The sequence below is a fragment of the Stenella coeruleoalba genome (genome assembly GCF_951394435.1).
Source record: "Stenella coeruleoalba genome assembly, chromosome: 8".
In the NCBI taxonomy this organism is placed as follows: domain Eukaryota; kingdom Metazoa; phylum Chordata; class Mammalia; order Artiodactyla; family Delphinidae; genus Stenella; species Stenella coeruleoalba.
Window position 1 is genome coordinate 77319893 of NC_137154.1, and position 15283 is coordinate 77335175.

At 36.9% G+C, this 15283-nt stretch overlaps 1 protein-coding gene across 1 annotated transcript in view; it reads left to right on the forward strand.

Moving 5' to 3' along the window:
• CEP126 (centrosomal protein 126) overlaps positions 1 to 15283 on the forward strand; it is a gene marked incomplete at both ends in the record, with an annotated part of 113187 nt that overhangs the window by 85480 nt on the left and 12424 nt on the right. Inside the window, 2 exons of the mRNA XM_079928307.1 lie at positions 10481 to 10593; positions 13481 to 13556. Of these exons, the coding sequence (XP_079784433.1) occupies positions 10481 to 10593; positions 13481 to 13556 (189 nt within the window). The remainder of the gene's footprint in view (positions 1 to 10480; positions 10594 to 13480; positions 13557 to 15283) is intronic.

Consider the following 15283-nt stretch of genomic DNA (forward strand, 5'->3'; position numbering starts at 1 on the left):
TCTTGTTCCTGATCTTAGTGGAAATGTTTTCAGTTTTTCACCATTGAGGATGATGTTTGCTGTGGGCTTGTCATATATGGCCTTTATTATGTTGAGGAAAGTTCCCTCTATGCCTACTTTCTGCAGGGTTTTTATCATAAATGGGTGTTGAATTTTGTCAAAAGCTTTCTCTGCATCTATTGAGATGATCATATGGTTTTTCTCCTTCAATTTGTTAATATGGTTTATCACATTGATAGATTTGCGTATATTGAAGAATCCTTGCATTCCTGGAATAAACCCCACTTGATCATGGTGTATGATCCTTTTAATGTGCTGTTGGATTCTGTTTGCTAGTATTTTGTTGAGGATTTTTGCATCTATGTTCATCAGTGATATTGGCCTGTAGTTTTCTTTCTTTGTGACATCCTTGTCTGGTTTTGGTATCAAGGTGATGGTGGCCTCGTAGAAGGAGTTAGGGAGTGGTCCTCCCTCTGCTATATTTTGGAAGAGTTTGAGAAGGATAGGTGTTAGCTCTTCTCTAAATGTTTGATAGAATTCGCCTGTGAAGCCATCTGGTCCTGGGCTTTTGTTTGTTGGAAGATTTTTAATCACAGTTTCAATTTCACTGCTTGTGATTGGTCTGTTCATATTTTCTATTTCTTCCTGATTCAGTCTTGGCAGGTTGTGCATTTCTAAGAATTTGTCCATTTTTTCCAGATTGTCCATTTTATTGGCATAGAGTTGCTTGTAGTAATCTCTCATGATCTCTTTTATCTCTGCAGTGTCAGTTGTTACCTCTCCTTTTTCATTTCTAATTCTATTGATTTGAGTCTTCTCCCTTTTTTTCTTGATGAGTCTGGCTAGTGGTTTATCTATTTTGTTTATCTTCTCAAAGAACCAGCTTTTAGTTTTATTGATCTTTGCTATTGTTTCCTTCATTTCTTTTTCGTTTATTTCTGATCTGATTTTTATGATTTCTTTCCTTCTGCTAGCTTTGGGGTTTTTTGTTCTTCTTTCTCTAATTGCTTGAGGTGCAAGGTTAGGTTGTTTATTCGAGATGTTTCCTGCTTCTTAAGGTGGGCTTTTATTGCTATAAACTTCCCCCTTAGAACTGCTTTTGCTGCATCCCACAGGTTTTGGGTCGTTGTGTCTCCATTGTCATTTGTTTCTAGGTATTTTTTGATTTCCTCTTTGATTTCTTCAGTGATCTCTTCATTATTAAGTAGTGTATTGTTTAGCCTCCATGTGTTTGTATTTTTTACAGATCTTTTCCTGTAATTGATATCTAGTCTCATGGCGTTGTGGTCAGAAAAGATACTTGATACAATTTCAATTTTCTTAAATTTACCAAGGCTTGATTTGTGACTTAAGATATGATCTATCCTGGAGAATGTTCCATGAGCACTTGAGAAAAATGTGTATTCTGTTGTTTTTGGATGGAGTGTCCTATAAATATCAATTAAGTCCATCTTGTTTAATGTATCATTTAAAGCTTGTGTTTCCTTATTTATTTTCATTTTGGATGATCTGTCCATGGGTGAAAGTGGGGTGTTTAAGTCCCCTACTATGAATGTGTTACTGTCGATTTCCCCTTTTATGGCTGTTAGTATTTGCCTAATGTATTGAGGTGCTCCTATGTTGGGTGCATAAATATTTACAATTGTTATATCTTCTTCTTGGATCGATCCCTTGATCATTATGTAGTGTCCTTCTTTGTCTCTTTTAATAGTCCTTATTTTAAAGTCTATTTTGTCTGATATGAGAATTGCTACTTCAGCTTTCTTTTGGCTTCCATTTGCATGGAATATCTTTTTCCATCCCCTTACTTTCAGTCTGTATGTGTCCTTAGGTCTGAAGTGGGTCTCTTGTAGACAGCATATATACAGGTCCTGTTTTTGTATCCATTCAGCTAATCTGTGTCTTTTGGTGGGAGCATTTAGTCCATTTACATTTAAGGTAATTATCTATATGTATGTTCCTATTCCCATTTTCTAAATTGTTTCGGGTTCGTTATTATAGGTCTTTTCCTTCTCTTGTGTTTCTTGCCTAGAGAAGATCCTTTAGCATTTGTTGTAAAGCTGGTTTGGTGGTGCTGAACTCTCTCAGCTTTTGCTTGTCTGTACAGGTTTTAATTTCTCCATCAAATCTGAATGAGATCCTTGCTGGGTAGAGTAGTCTTGGCTGCATGTTTTTCTCCTTCATCACTTTCAGTATGTCCTGCCACTCCCTTCTGGCTTGTAGGGTTTCTGCTGAGAGATCAGCTGTTAACCTTATGGGGATTCCCTTATGTGTTATTTGTTGTTTTTCCCTTGCTGCTTTTAATATGCTTTCTTTGTATTTAATTTTTGACAGTATGATTAATATGTGTCTTGGCGTATTTCTCCTTGTATTTATCTTGTATGGGACTCTCTGTGCTTCCTGGACTTGATTAACTATTTCCTTTCCCATATTAGGGAAGTTTTCAACTATAATCTCTTCAAATATTTTCTCAGTCCCTTTCTTTTTCTCTTCTTCTTCTGGAACCCCTATAATTCGAATGTTGGTGTGTTTAATGTTGTCCCAGAGGTCTCTGAGACTGTCCTCAGTTCTTTTCATTCTTTTTTCTTTATTCTGCTCTGCAGTAGTTATTTCCACTATTTTATCTTCCAGGTCACTTATCCGTTCTTCTGCCTCAGTTATTCTGCTATTGATCCCATCTAGAGTACTTTCAATTTCATTTATTGTGTTGTTCATCGTTGCTTGTTTCATCTTTAGTTCTTCTAGGTCCTTGTTAACTGATTCTTGCATTTTGTCCAATCTATTGTCCATTCTATCTCCAAGATTTCGGATCAACCTTACTATCATTATTCTGAATTCTCTTTCAGGTAGACTGCCTATTTCCTCTTCATTTGTTAGGTCTGGTGCATTTTTATCTTGCTCCTTTATCTGCTGTGTGTTTTTCTGTCTTCTCATTTTGCTTATCTTACTGTGTTTGGGGTCTCCTTTTTGCAGGCTGCAGGTTTGTAGTTCCTCCTGTTTTTGATGTCTGTCTCCAGTGGCTAAGGTTGGTTCAGTGGGTTGTGTAGGCTTCCTGGTGGAGGGGGCTAGTGCCTGTGTTGTGGTGGATGAGGCTGGATCTTGTCTCTCTAGTGGGCAGGTTCACGTCTGGTGGTGTGTTTGGGGGTGTCTGTGGCCTTATTATGATTTTAGGCAGCCTCTCTGCTAATGGGTGGGGTTGTGTTCCTGTTTTGCTTGTTGTTTGGCATAGGTTTTCCAGCACTGTGGCTTGCTGGTCGTTGAGTGAAGCTGGGTGCTGGTGTTAAGATGGAGGTCTCTGGGAGATTTTCGCCGTTTGATATTATGTGGAGCTGGGAGGTCTCTTGTTGATCAGTGTCCTGAAGTTGGCTGTCCTACCTCAGAGGCAGAGCCCTGCCTCCTGGCTGGAGCACCAAAAGCTTTTCATCCACAGGCTCAGGATAAAAGGGAGAAAAAGTAGAGGGAATTAGTAGAAGTATGAGGAAAGAAAGAAGGAAAGGAGGGTAGGAAGGAAGGAGGAAAGAAAGAAAGAAGCAAAGAAGGAAAGAAGGCAAGAAGGAAAGAAAGGAGGGAGGGAGGGAGGGAGGAAGGAAGGAAGGAGGGAAAGAAGGAAAAAAGACAGAAAGAAAGAAGATACAGTAAAAATAAAATAAAGTATAATAAAGTTATTGAATTAAAAACTTCTTATTTAGAAAAAAAAAAGGGGACGGAAAGAACCTTAGGACAAATGTTGGAAGCAAAGCTATACAGACAAAATCTTACACAGAAGCATACACATACACCCTCACTAAAAGAGGTAAATGGGGAAAAATCCTAAATCTTGCTGTCAGAGACCACCTCCTCAATTTGGGATGATTTGTTGTCTAAAGGAGGGAAGGAAGGAAGGAAAGAAAGAAAGAAAGAAAGAAGGTAAAGTATAATAAAGTTATTAAAATTAATTATTAAGAAAAAAAATTTTTTAAAAAACATGGACGGATAGAACCCTAGGACAAATGGTGGAAGCAAGACTATACAGACAAGATCTCACACAGAAGCATACACATACACATTCACAAAAAGAGGAAAGGGGAAAAAATCATAGATCTTGCTCCTAAAGTCCACTTCCTTAATTTGGGATGATTGGTTGTCTATTCAGGTATTCCACAGATGCAGGGTACATCAAGTTGATTGTGGAGCTTTAATCCGCTGCTTCTGAGGCTGCTGGGAGAGATTTCCCTTTCTCTTCTTTGTTCTCACAGCTCCCAGGGCTAAGCTTTGGATTTGGCCCTGCCACTGCGTGTAGATCGCTGGAGGGCGTCTGTTTTTTGCTCAGACAGGATGGGGTTAAAAGAGCCGCTGACTGGGGGCTCTGGCGCACTCAGGCCGGCGGGGACGGAGGGGCACAGAGTGCGGGGCGGGCCTGCGGTGTCAAAGGCCGGCGTGACTTTGCACCAGCCTGAGGCGCGCTGTGCGCTCTCCCGGGGAAGTTGTCCCTGGATGCCGGGAACCTGGCAGTGGCGGGCTGCACAGGCTCCGCGGAAGAGGGGTGTGGAGAGTGACCTGTGCTCGCACACAGGCTCCTCGGTGGCGGCAGCAGCAGCCTTAACGTCTCCCGCCCGCCTCTGGGGTCCGCGCTTTTAGCCGCGGCTTGCGGCCGTCTCTGGATTCCGCGCTTTCAGCCGCGGCTCGCGCCCGTCTCTGGATTCCGCGCTTTCAGCCGCGGCTCGCGCCCGTCTCTGGGGTTCGCGCTTTTAGCCGCGGCTCGCGCCCGTCTCTGGAGTTCCTTTAAGCAGCGTTCTTAAACCCCTCTCCTCACGCCCCAGGAAACAAAGAGGGAAGGAAAAGTCTCCTGCCTCTTCTGCAGGTGCAGGCTTTTCCCCGGACTCCCTCCCGGCTAGCTGTGGTGCACTAACCCCTTCAGGCTATGCTCAAGCCGCCAACCCCAGTCCTCTCCCTGCGCTCCGGCCTCAGCTCGCAGCCCCGCCCGCCCCGGCGGGTGAGCAGACAAGCCTCTCGGGCTGGTGAGTGCCGGTCGGCACCGATCCTCTGTGCGGGAATCTCCCCGCTTTGCCCTCCGCACCCGTTGCTGTGCACTCCTCCGCAGCTTCGAAGCTCCCCCCTCCGCCTCCCACAGTCTCCGTCCGCGAAGGGGCTTCCTAGAGTGTGGAAACTTTTCCTCCTTCACCGCTCCCTCCCACTGGTGCAGGTGCCGTCCCTATTCTTTTGTCTCTGTTTTTTCTTTTGCCCTACCCAGGTACGTGGGGAGTTTCTTGCCTTTTGGGAGGTCTGAGGTCTTCTGCCAGCCTTCAGTAGGTGTTCTGTAGGAGTTGTTCCACGTGTAGATGTATTTCTGGTGTATCTGTGGGGAGGAAGGTGATCTCCGCGTCTTACTCTTCCACCATCTTCCGCCTTCTCCCCCTTCATCTATATTTAATCTGTTGTGCAAGTTGTTTTAGTCAAAGTTAATGAGGAAAATGTGGTTACTTCACCGATATGAATGCAGAAAGGTGAAATGTTTCTATAATCTTTTCAGGTAACTACTGTGGGTGTTCTTCTTTGATACTACATCAAAACTTGACAAATCGTAGTTTTTTAAAGATTAGTTTCAAGGTAGAATCTGAAACCATATCAATGAACTTTTTGTACTATGTTATAAAAAATTATCTATCTTAAGCTTTAAATGGACCTTTTACTCATGTGTGTGTGGGCTTGTAAAATTATGTATTAGTTAAATGGAAAATAATGGTTCACTGAATTATAGAGATCACTCAAATGTTGACTTATTTCATTATACAATACCAAAAAATCCTATTTGTCAGTATTATGACCCATCCCATCAGAAAAGTCTTCTGTGTCTTGGGAAGCTGTCATGCTCATGGTGGTGGATACTTGAAAACTCAAACTTTACAATTGACAAATACTATCAGCTGTTTCCTTGAAAAAACAAACTCACTTCATCAATTTTCCGGAAAGTTTTTGCCAAATACCCAAGACTGAATAATTGAAGTTTGTATTTCAGTCATTTTTTCTCAAGTAAAAATGACGATCAATGAAAATGTGGTTAGTTTAGCTTGCAACTCAAATGATTGCACTTTTTTTTCCTTGGGAAAACCATATGCAATATACAAAAGTACTTTAGGCATACCTCTCATTTCATCAAACAGAATACTATAATGTTATGGACTCGAAAGTAATGATTTTATAAAATTAATAATCTTCACTGCTTCATCAAAGATAATTCTTAAGTAAAACTGACATTTCTTTGCTTTTGTTGTGAATATATGTTTAGTAAAGAATCCAATGATTACCAGTCCACTTTGGTACCACTACCTTGTTTTATTCTAAGGCACCAACAGTTTTACCCACCATTGCTTTTGCACCATCAGTGCAAAGGTAAACATGGTAAGAAAGACAAATAATATCTTGTTATTATGAAAACACTTTTGATCTTGAAGAAATTTTGAGTACTGCTAGTTTATAACCAACACAAAAGCTGTTATTATTCCTTTTTTTCAGATGAGGAAGCTATACTTCAGAGAACTTAAAAGAACTGTTGAGGATCACAAGCCAAGAAGTGGTAGAGATAGGATCTGAACACAGCAGGAATGACTCTGGAGCTTGGTTTCTTAATCCGTTCCAAGAGAGTGGTGCCTAATAGGTTATAGCAAGTGCCCATCTCCATCCCTCTTGGCCTAGTCAAGATTGATAGAGATAGGGGTATGGGTTGAAGGCTTGTTAAATCAGAGCCACAGTTAGTTATTCCCAAGTTACCACTTCAAAGGAAAGTTACTTTTAAGGGACATAAGTTTTTAGTTGTAGGTTGTAACAAATAAGCACCTAGGGTACTGCCAAGGAGTAGTAAAAAGAAAGAACATCGTATGATAGTTCTATTTTTAGTTTTTTAAGGAATCTCCATACTGTTCTCCATAGTGGCTCTATCAATTTACATTCCCACCAACAATTCAAGAGGGTTCCCTTTTCTCCACACCCTCTCCAGCATTTATTGTTTCTAGATTTTTTGATGATGGCCATTCTGACCAGTGTGAGACAATATCTCATTGTAGTTTTGATTTGCATTTCTCTAACGATTAATAATGTTGAGCATTCTTTCATATGTTTGTTGACAGTCTGTATATCTTATTTAGAGAAATGTCTATTTAGGTCTTCTGCGCATTTTTGGATTGGGTTGTTTGTTTTTTTGTTATTGAGCTGCATGAGCTGCTTGTAAATTTTGGAGATTAATCCTTTGTGCATTGCTTCATTTGCAAATATTTTCTCCCATTCTGAGGGTTGTCTTTTGGTCTTGTTTATGGTTTCCTTTGATGTGCAAAAGCTTTGAAGTTTCATTAGGTCCCATTTGTTTATTTTTGTTTTTATTTCCATTTCTCTAGGAGGTGGGTCAAAAAGGATCTTGCTGTCATTTATGTCATAGACTGTTCTGCCTATATTTTCCTCTAAGAGTTTTATAGTTTCTGGCCTTACGTTAGGTCTTTAATCCATTTTTAGCTTATTTTTGTGTATGGTGTTAGGGAGTGATCTAATCTCATACTTTTACATGTACCTGTCCAGTTTTCCCAGCACCACTTATTGAAGAGGCTGTCTTTTCCCCACTTATATTCTTGTCTCCTTTATCAAAGATAAGGGGACCATATGTGTGTGGGTTGATCTCTGGGCTTTCTATCCTGTTCCATTTATCTATATTTCTGTTTTTGTGCCAGTACCATACTGTCTTGATTACTGTAGCTTTGTAGTATAGTCTGAAGTCAGGGAGCCTGATTCCTCCAGCTCCATTTTTTGTTCCAAGATTGCTTTGGCTATTCGGGGTCTTTTGTGTCTCCATACAAATCGTGAAATTTTTTGTTCAATTCTGTGAAAAATGCCAGTGGTAGTTTGATAGAGATTGCATTAAATCTGTAGATTGTTTTGGGTAGTAGAGTCATTTTCACAATGTTGATTCTTCCAATCCAAGAACATGGTATATCTCTCCATCTATTTGTATCATATTTAATTTCTTTCATCAGTGTCTTATAATTTTCTGCATACAGTTCTTTTGTCTCCTTAGGTAGGTTTATTCCTAGATGTTTTATTCTTTTTGTTGCAGTGGTAAATGGTAGTGTTTTCTTAATTTCACTTTCAGATTTTTCATCATTAGTGTATAGGAATGCCAGAGATTTCTGTGCATTAATTTTGTATCCTGCCACTTTACCAAATTCATTGATTAGCTCTAGTAGTTTTCTGGTAGCATCTCTAGGATTCTCTATATATAGTATCATGTCATCTGCAAACAGTGACAGCTTTACTTCTTCTTTTCCAATTTGGATTCCTTTTATTTCTTTTTTTCTCTGATTGCTGTTGCTAAAACTTCCAAAACTATGTTGAATAAGAGTGGTGAGAGAGCACAACCTTGTCTTGTTCCTAATCTTAGTGGAAATGCTTTCAGTGTTTCACCATTGAGGATGATGTTGGCTGTGGGTTTGTCATACATGGCCTTTATTATGTTGAGGAAAGTTCCCTCTATGCCTACTTTCTGCCTACTTTTTATCATAAATGGGTGTTCAATTTTCTCAAAAGCTTTCTCTGCATCGATTGAGATTATCATATGGTTCTTCTCCTTCAGTTTGTTAATATGGTGTATCACACTAATTGATTTGCGTATATTGAAGAATCCTTGCATTCCTTGGACAAACCCCACTTGATCATGCTGTATGATCCTCTTAATGTGCTGTTGGATTCTGTTTGCTAGTATTTTGTTGAGGATTTTTGCATCTATGTTCATCAGTGATATTGGCCTGTAGTTTTCTTTCTTTGTGACATCTTTGGTTTTGGTATCAGGGTGATGGTGGCCTCATAGAATGAGTTTGGGAGTGTTCCTCCCTCTGGTATATTTTGGAAGAGTTTGAGAAGGATAGGTGTTAGCTCTTCTCTAAATGCTTTATAGAATTTGCCTCTGAAGCCATCTGGTCCTGGGCTTTTGTTTGTTGGAAGATTTTTAATCACAGTTTCAATTTCAATGCTTGTGACTGATTTGTTCATATTTTCTATTCTTCCTGGTTCAGTGTGAAGCCTTTCTTGATTCTTACAAATACACTGTAGCCTCTGTGCTTTCGCTTAATTCTGTTTATTGCTCCACATAGAATTTATTCACTTTACTGTAATCATTTAAATTTATATCCATTCTTCTGGACCACTGGACTCCAAGAGTTTTTATTGTACCACTGTTAAAAGTGGTACAATAAACTATTAAAAGCAAATATCATATATATGCCATATATGTACATATATAGATTATACACATATATGTATGGCATATATATAATGTATATGCCATATATTAGTACAGTATTACTGTACTAATACATACATTAAGGACCTTAGCCAGAATTAGAAATTTTTTTTAATGAGGTAAAGATGAAGTACAAGCATTTTAAATAATTTTTCAATTTTGTATTTATAAATCATACATTTTAAGATAATTATAAAAATAATTTTATGTATTAATATACAAAAAAAATCTCATGTATTATAAGTAATTTTCTGAATGCTTAGTTTCAAATGTCTTATCAATTTTGATGACTTCGTTCCACATACCATCCTTAGATAATATCTCAAGGAACAATATGCATTTAGGGTGAGGTTTATTGTTATTTTTTTTCATTTTTAAATTTGTGATTCTTTGTTACAATATAACTATACTGTCATTGTTATTATGTGGCAAAGAGTTTGTAATGAGAATAAGATGTGTGTGAGCTCTGTCTTTTTCTTATTTACCTGTGCTTGCATTATTAGTATTTATGATTTTGCAAGACTATGTTTTTGGTTAGTCATAGAGAAAGCATAGGAAATAATATAATTATCCATGTACCCACCACTCAGCTTAAATAATAAAACATTTCACGTACAATGGAAGCCCTAAAAACATCATTTTTATTCTCTTTTCCATTTTGTGAGGACTCATTCAGATACTACGAGTTATCCATAAATCGAGGGCACACATAAAATTTAGTGCATTGAAGGACACAAAAGAACACTAATGAATGATAACACTGCCAACCTTATACACTTAGAACCTCCACTGTTCCTCCAAGATAACTTTGTTTACTGTATGCAGTGTATGACCATCTACCTTGCAAACTGACAAAGGTGCCAGTGTCAATCATATATTACCATAGTAAAGTTTAAATTTCTAATTTTTAGATAATAAATTTAAACTGGAATTTTAATATGTTCTTCCTGTGCAGCAGTGATTTATTCTGGTGCTCTACCACCACCTTTAGAGGTCACTGCTCTAAACTATAAACCCCTCAAAAACAGAGATTTTGTTCAATTCTTTATTGTAACTGTGCCATGCACAGTACATAAAAGAGAAGCTCAATAGAAGTTTGCCAACTGAATGAAAGAAATAGGGTTTTCTGTGATGTTTGAAGGTAACTTGGAAGTTTACAGTGGGTATATACTGTCTACTCAGCTTGTGTAAATTTTGACATTGTCCTGGCATTTGTTTAAGATTCTACTGTTACAAGAAGAAAACAAATTTTTGAAAATAAGCACAGAAGTCTTTTAGAGCAAAAAAGACAAAACCCTGGATCTGTAGGACAGAAGTACAGTGAGCAGATGAATGTAAGTACAGTGTTAGTAAAAATCTTTATTCAATAGTGAAAAATTGCTTGGAAAACAGAATATTCTTACAGGATTGTGCTTTTCCTGTAAACTGTGCACCACAACATAAATGATATAGCCAAAGCCATTGTGAAGCAGTGCAGACTCTATGCTAGGGGCTTACTGCACTGTACTAATACACTATATTCTAGTTAGCCTAAATGATCAGTTACTAATGAATATTTTAAACTAACTTTAAGAAATCACATTATTTTACTTGTTATTATTTACTTGTTATTATCAACTCTGGGAAAAAACAGGTTATTCACAACAGTTATTTAAATATACATTAAAAAATGAAAAAAAAAAAGAAGAGTAAATTAGAGCCATGGAAACAGGAAGCAAGTATGCTTATCATGAAGACTAATATAGTTCCATGTGTTTAAATATCCTATTGGTATCTAAGCTTCCTGGAAGACATGGCAAGAAGGAAAATAAGGTGTTGCATAGTTATCAGGGGATATCAATAATGATTTCATATGAGGTATACTGTATTAAAAGCCATTTTCCATTGAGAATCCTCTATAGGGAACCTTGAAGTTCATAATAGATATATCCCTATTAACAGTCAACAACAAATAAATAAGGAGTTTCATGTGCTGTTTCAAATAGAGATCTTCAATAAAGGTCCATAGCATAATAATGTTGATTTAAAAATTAGTGGATGTAATTCTGTAAGAGCTAAGTAAATGTGACCTAAATATGACATTTTCTAGAGGTCTAGCATGATCCAAGGGTTCAATTTAAAATATTAAAAAATCTTGGGGACTTCCCTGGTGGCACAGTGGTTAAGAATCCGCCTGCCAATGCAGGGGACACGAGTTCGAGCCCTGGTCTGGGAAGATCCCACATGCCACAGAGCCACTCAGCCCGTGCGCCACAACTACTGAGCCTGCACTCTAGAGCCTGCGAGCCACAACTACTGAGGCTGAGTGCTGCAACTACTGAAGCCCCCACCCCTAGATCCCATGCTGTGCAGCAAGAGAAGCCACTGCAATGAGAAGCCCACTCACTGCAATGAAGAGAAGCCCCGGCTCGATGCAACTAGAGAAAGCCTGCATGCAACAATGAAGACCCAATGCAGCCATAAATAAATAAATAAATTTTACAAATATTAAAAAATCTAGATGGATAAGTGAATAGCATTTCACTTGAAGTTTCTACCTTAAATACCACTTCTGATTTTTAATAGAACTGGAAATAGAGTGTTTTATGAGGAATTTATATTCCACGTCAAAGGTTGAGGGTCCTATTATTTGCATACTGTAGAAACTATTGATTTTTATATAGATGATTATTAATATGAAGAATTATCAACAGTGATTTAATTTTATCAGCAAAACAAGTCATTTAGTTTTTTATTTATGTAAATATTGTCTCATTACCAATATATTTTTACTGTTTAATAACAAACTTAATTACAAACATAACTTCCTGATTACAAATAGAATAATGCCTAAGTCCTTCCTTTTAATTTCCATGTTGTCCACATCGAACATCTCAAAATCTATAAAGTGAACAAATTTTATCTTTATTTTTTCTTTATTTTTATTAATATACATTAAATTTAAAAGTGTAGTTGTTATAACAAAAATAGAACAAATTAAATTTTAAATGCCATTATTAGTGCCCTTTCTAAATTCATCTTTATTTTTCTGTGTCTTATTCTGTTCTTCTGTGTCTTGCTCCTTTGCATTCTATCTTGCTGTCTTTAGAGTCCATTTATATTCTTTCCAGAAGCTTCACTTCCACTTTCACATAATACACATCTTCCACTCACACACCACTTATACATCTACCAAAGTCTTGTTAGCTTTAAAATAGGTCAGTGTTCCTGAATCAAAACAAAGTTTTGAAGTTTATTTGTTTTTCATCCTTGTTTCGTTTTGATATTTGGTTTTGGGTTGGGTTTGATTTTGTTTTCACTCAAGAGCTTAAACAAGCATTCAATTACTATAGCACCGGCCCTGTCACCTTGTATTAGGAAATATATTTTATCACAGTGGATATTTTCCCAGCCACTACTTCTACATGGAGAGAATCTAAAAGAGGTTAGTGAAAGATAGATAAAGCACAGTTGCCACTTTGTGCCAGGGTCTCAGTCCAGGTTGTCTCAAGTCTATAATGGAGTTTAGGTGAGGCTATGAGAGCTATCGAAGCAGGGCTGTTGAAGAAACCTGCATCGGTTACTCTTCAAATTAGACTGAACAAAAGCTAGGTATAGTCATAGCCAGGCAATTTTATCTAAGAGAAACAGTCAGTTCTTAAGAGTGGAACAGAATGGGGGTAAAGAATCAAAGTAGACCATATCCAAGGAAGGAGAGTTGGTATCACTCATAGTATTGAATGGGAGTGCTAATTGCCAGTGCTCTGATATTTTTCATTTCCCAGTACTGTGCAACATCGAGGCAGCTATTTCTGTTTTAAGTTTTGTCACCTAAGACACTTACCTGTCCTTTGCATTAGCCATAATCAGAGGCTTTTGGCTACTATCAATAATTGTGACTTACCCTTACAAGGATAAACCAGCCTTAAGGTAATTTTTTACCTTTCCTTTAGTTAGCACTTCTGATTGCCACCCAACTTACTTCCTTCTTTCAAATGTCCAAGACAATATTGCAAACTGAAAATTTACCAAACTCTACGTAAAACATTTTTCTAATCTTTAGGCATCATAGAAAGGTCTTATTCCCATAATTCTTGATTTCTGCTCCAAAAAAAAAGAAAATATGTATTATATGAACAGAGATAGCTGAAAATATAAACAGCAAGTAAAAGTCTGCTAAGTCAATATATCATTAATTTTAAATATGGAATTATATTCTGATTCAATATTCTATTTTTATAGAATTTTGGACAAAGTGTCCAACTAAGTTCAAGTGAGCCAAAACAAACCACAAGGGCTACTTCTAATATTGAAGAAGGTATGTTTTAGTTTAAACATTTTCCTCTTAGCTTTGTTCCCAATGATTTCTTTTTTGTTGTTCTTATACATATTTTCCCAAGTACTTACATATTACATGACTGTTAAATGACCATTTGGGGACCTGAGTTTTCCACACCCTGCACATTTAGATTGTTGCCAGTTTTTTTATTTATTCTAAATAGTAATGTACTGAACATCTATCTACATTGTTTTTTCGGACTTTTCAATTATTTCCATATTTAGATTCCCAGAATTAAAATTACAGTACTTGGCATTAATTGGCACTCAATTAATATTTGTTGAATGAAACTCTGTATTAAATGAGTACTGGATCAAAGGAAATAAACATTGTTAGAGGTTATTATACATATTCCTATAGCATTTTCCTGAAAAGTATTATCATTCAAAATTCTTCTGGGGTGTATGCCAACTTGAGGTAGAATCACTTCTATTATTTACTTATAAGACAGACAAAGAAATGATATATTATTAGTTTTTATTTGTACATCTTTTATTAATAATAGGCTTAATTTTTTTGTTTGTTTGTTTGTTTTTTGGTTTTTTTGCTGTACGCGGGCCTCTCACTGTTGTGGCCTCTCCCGTTGCAGAGCACAAGCTCCGGACACGCAGGCTCAGCGGCCATGGCTCACAGGCCCAGCCGCTCTGCAGCGTGTGGGATCTTCCCGGACCAGGGCACGAACCCATGTCCCCTGCATCGGCAGGTGGACTCTCAACCACTGTGCCACCAGGGAAGCCCTGTATATTTATTTTGATGAATTATTTCTTCATATTATTTTTCCCTGTAAATACTGGAGTTTTAGTGTTTTCTTAATCATTTCTGAGAACTCTAAATATCAAGGATTCTGATCCTTATGTTAGTTACAAATGTTTTTACCACTTTACTATGTGCATTTTATTCCACTTAATGTTTTATTTTTACATATAGAAGTCTTACTTTACATTTTTTCATTCAATAAATAATTATTGAGAGCCAATCTCCTGCCTGCAACTAAATATTTTGGATATTCAATAATTAACAAAACGTACAAAATTCTTGGCCTTCAGAATTTAAAATCTATTAGGGAAGTCTGACCTTAAATAAACATGTTTTTAGTCTTTTCTTAGTGATTTGTCCATTACTCAAAGAAATTTCCCAATGCAGAAAATTAGAAATGTTTCTTTTCCTCTAGATTATTTTAATGGTTTGATTCATTAAATTTAATTCTTTAATGTCTTTGGAATTTGTTTAAATAGATGATGTGAAGTGATACTCCAAATTGATTATTTTATAAACAACAAACTAATTTATTGAGTCATCTTTCCCTTCTCTCAAGTCTTTGATACTTCTTTGATCATATATTCTTTTATTGAATTTGGTCAGTTTCTAGGCTTTCAATTCTGTTCAGCTGATCATCTAATTTTCTAAAATTTCCATAAGTTCCTTTTCTCTTACTTTTATTTATAACTCATCATAATTGCTATTATAAAGACAATCTACTTCACCTTCTCCTTGAACTACCAATGAATAACAAAAGCAAAACAGAAATAATATACATAATGTATTTTTTTTTCCTTAGTTCAGGTAACACTCTAGAAATTATTACCTCACTGCCATCATTTTGAGTATTTTTTTTAAATTAGAGATGGGGAAATGGTAGCTATAGAAGATCCTGGTAAATAAAATGCAAAGTAACAAAAGATTTACTAGGTTTCTGTTTGTGAAAT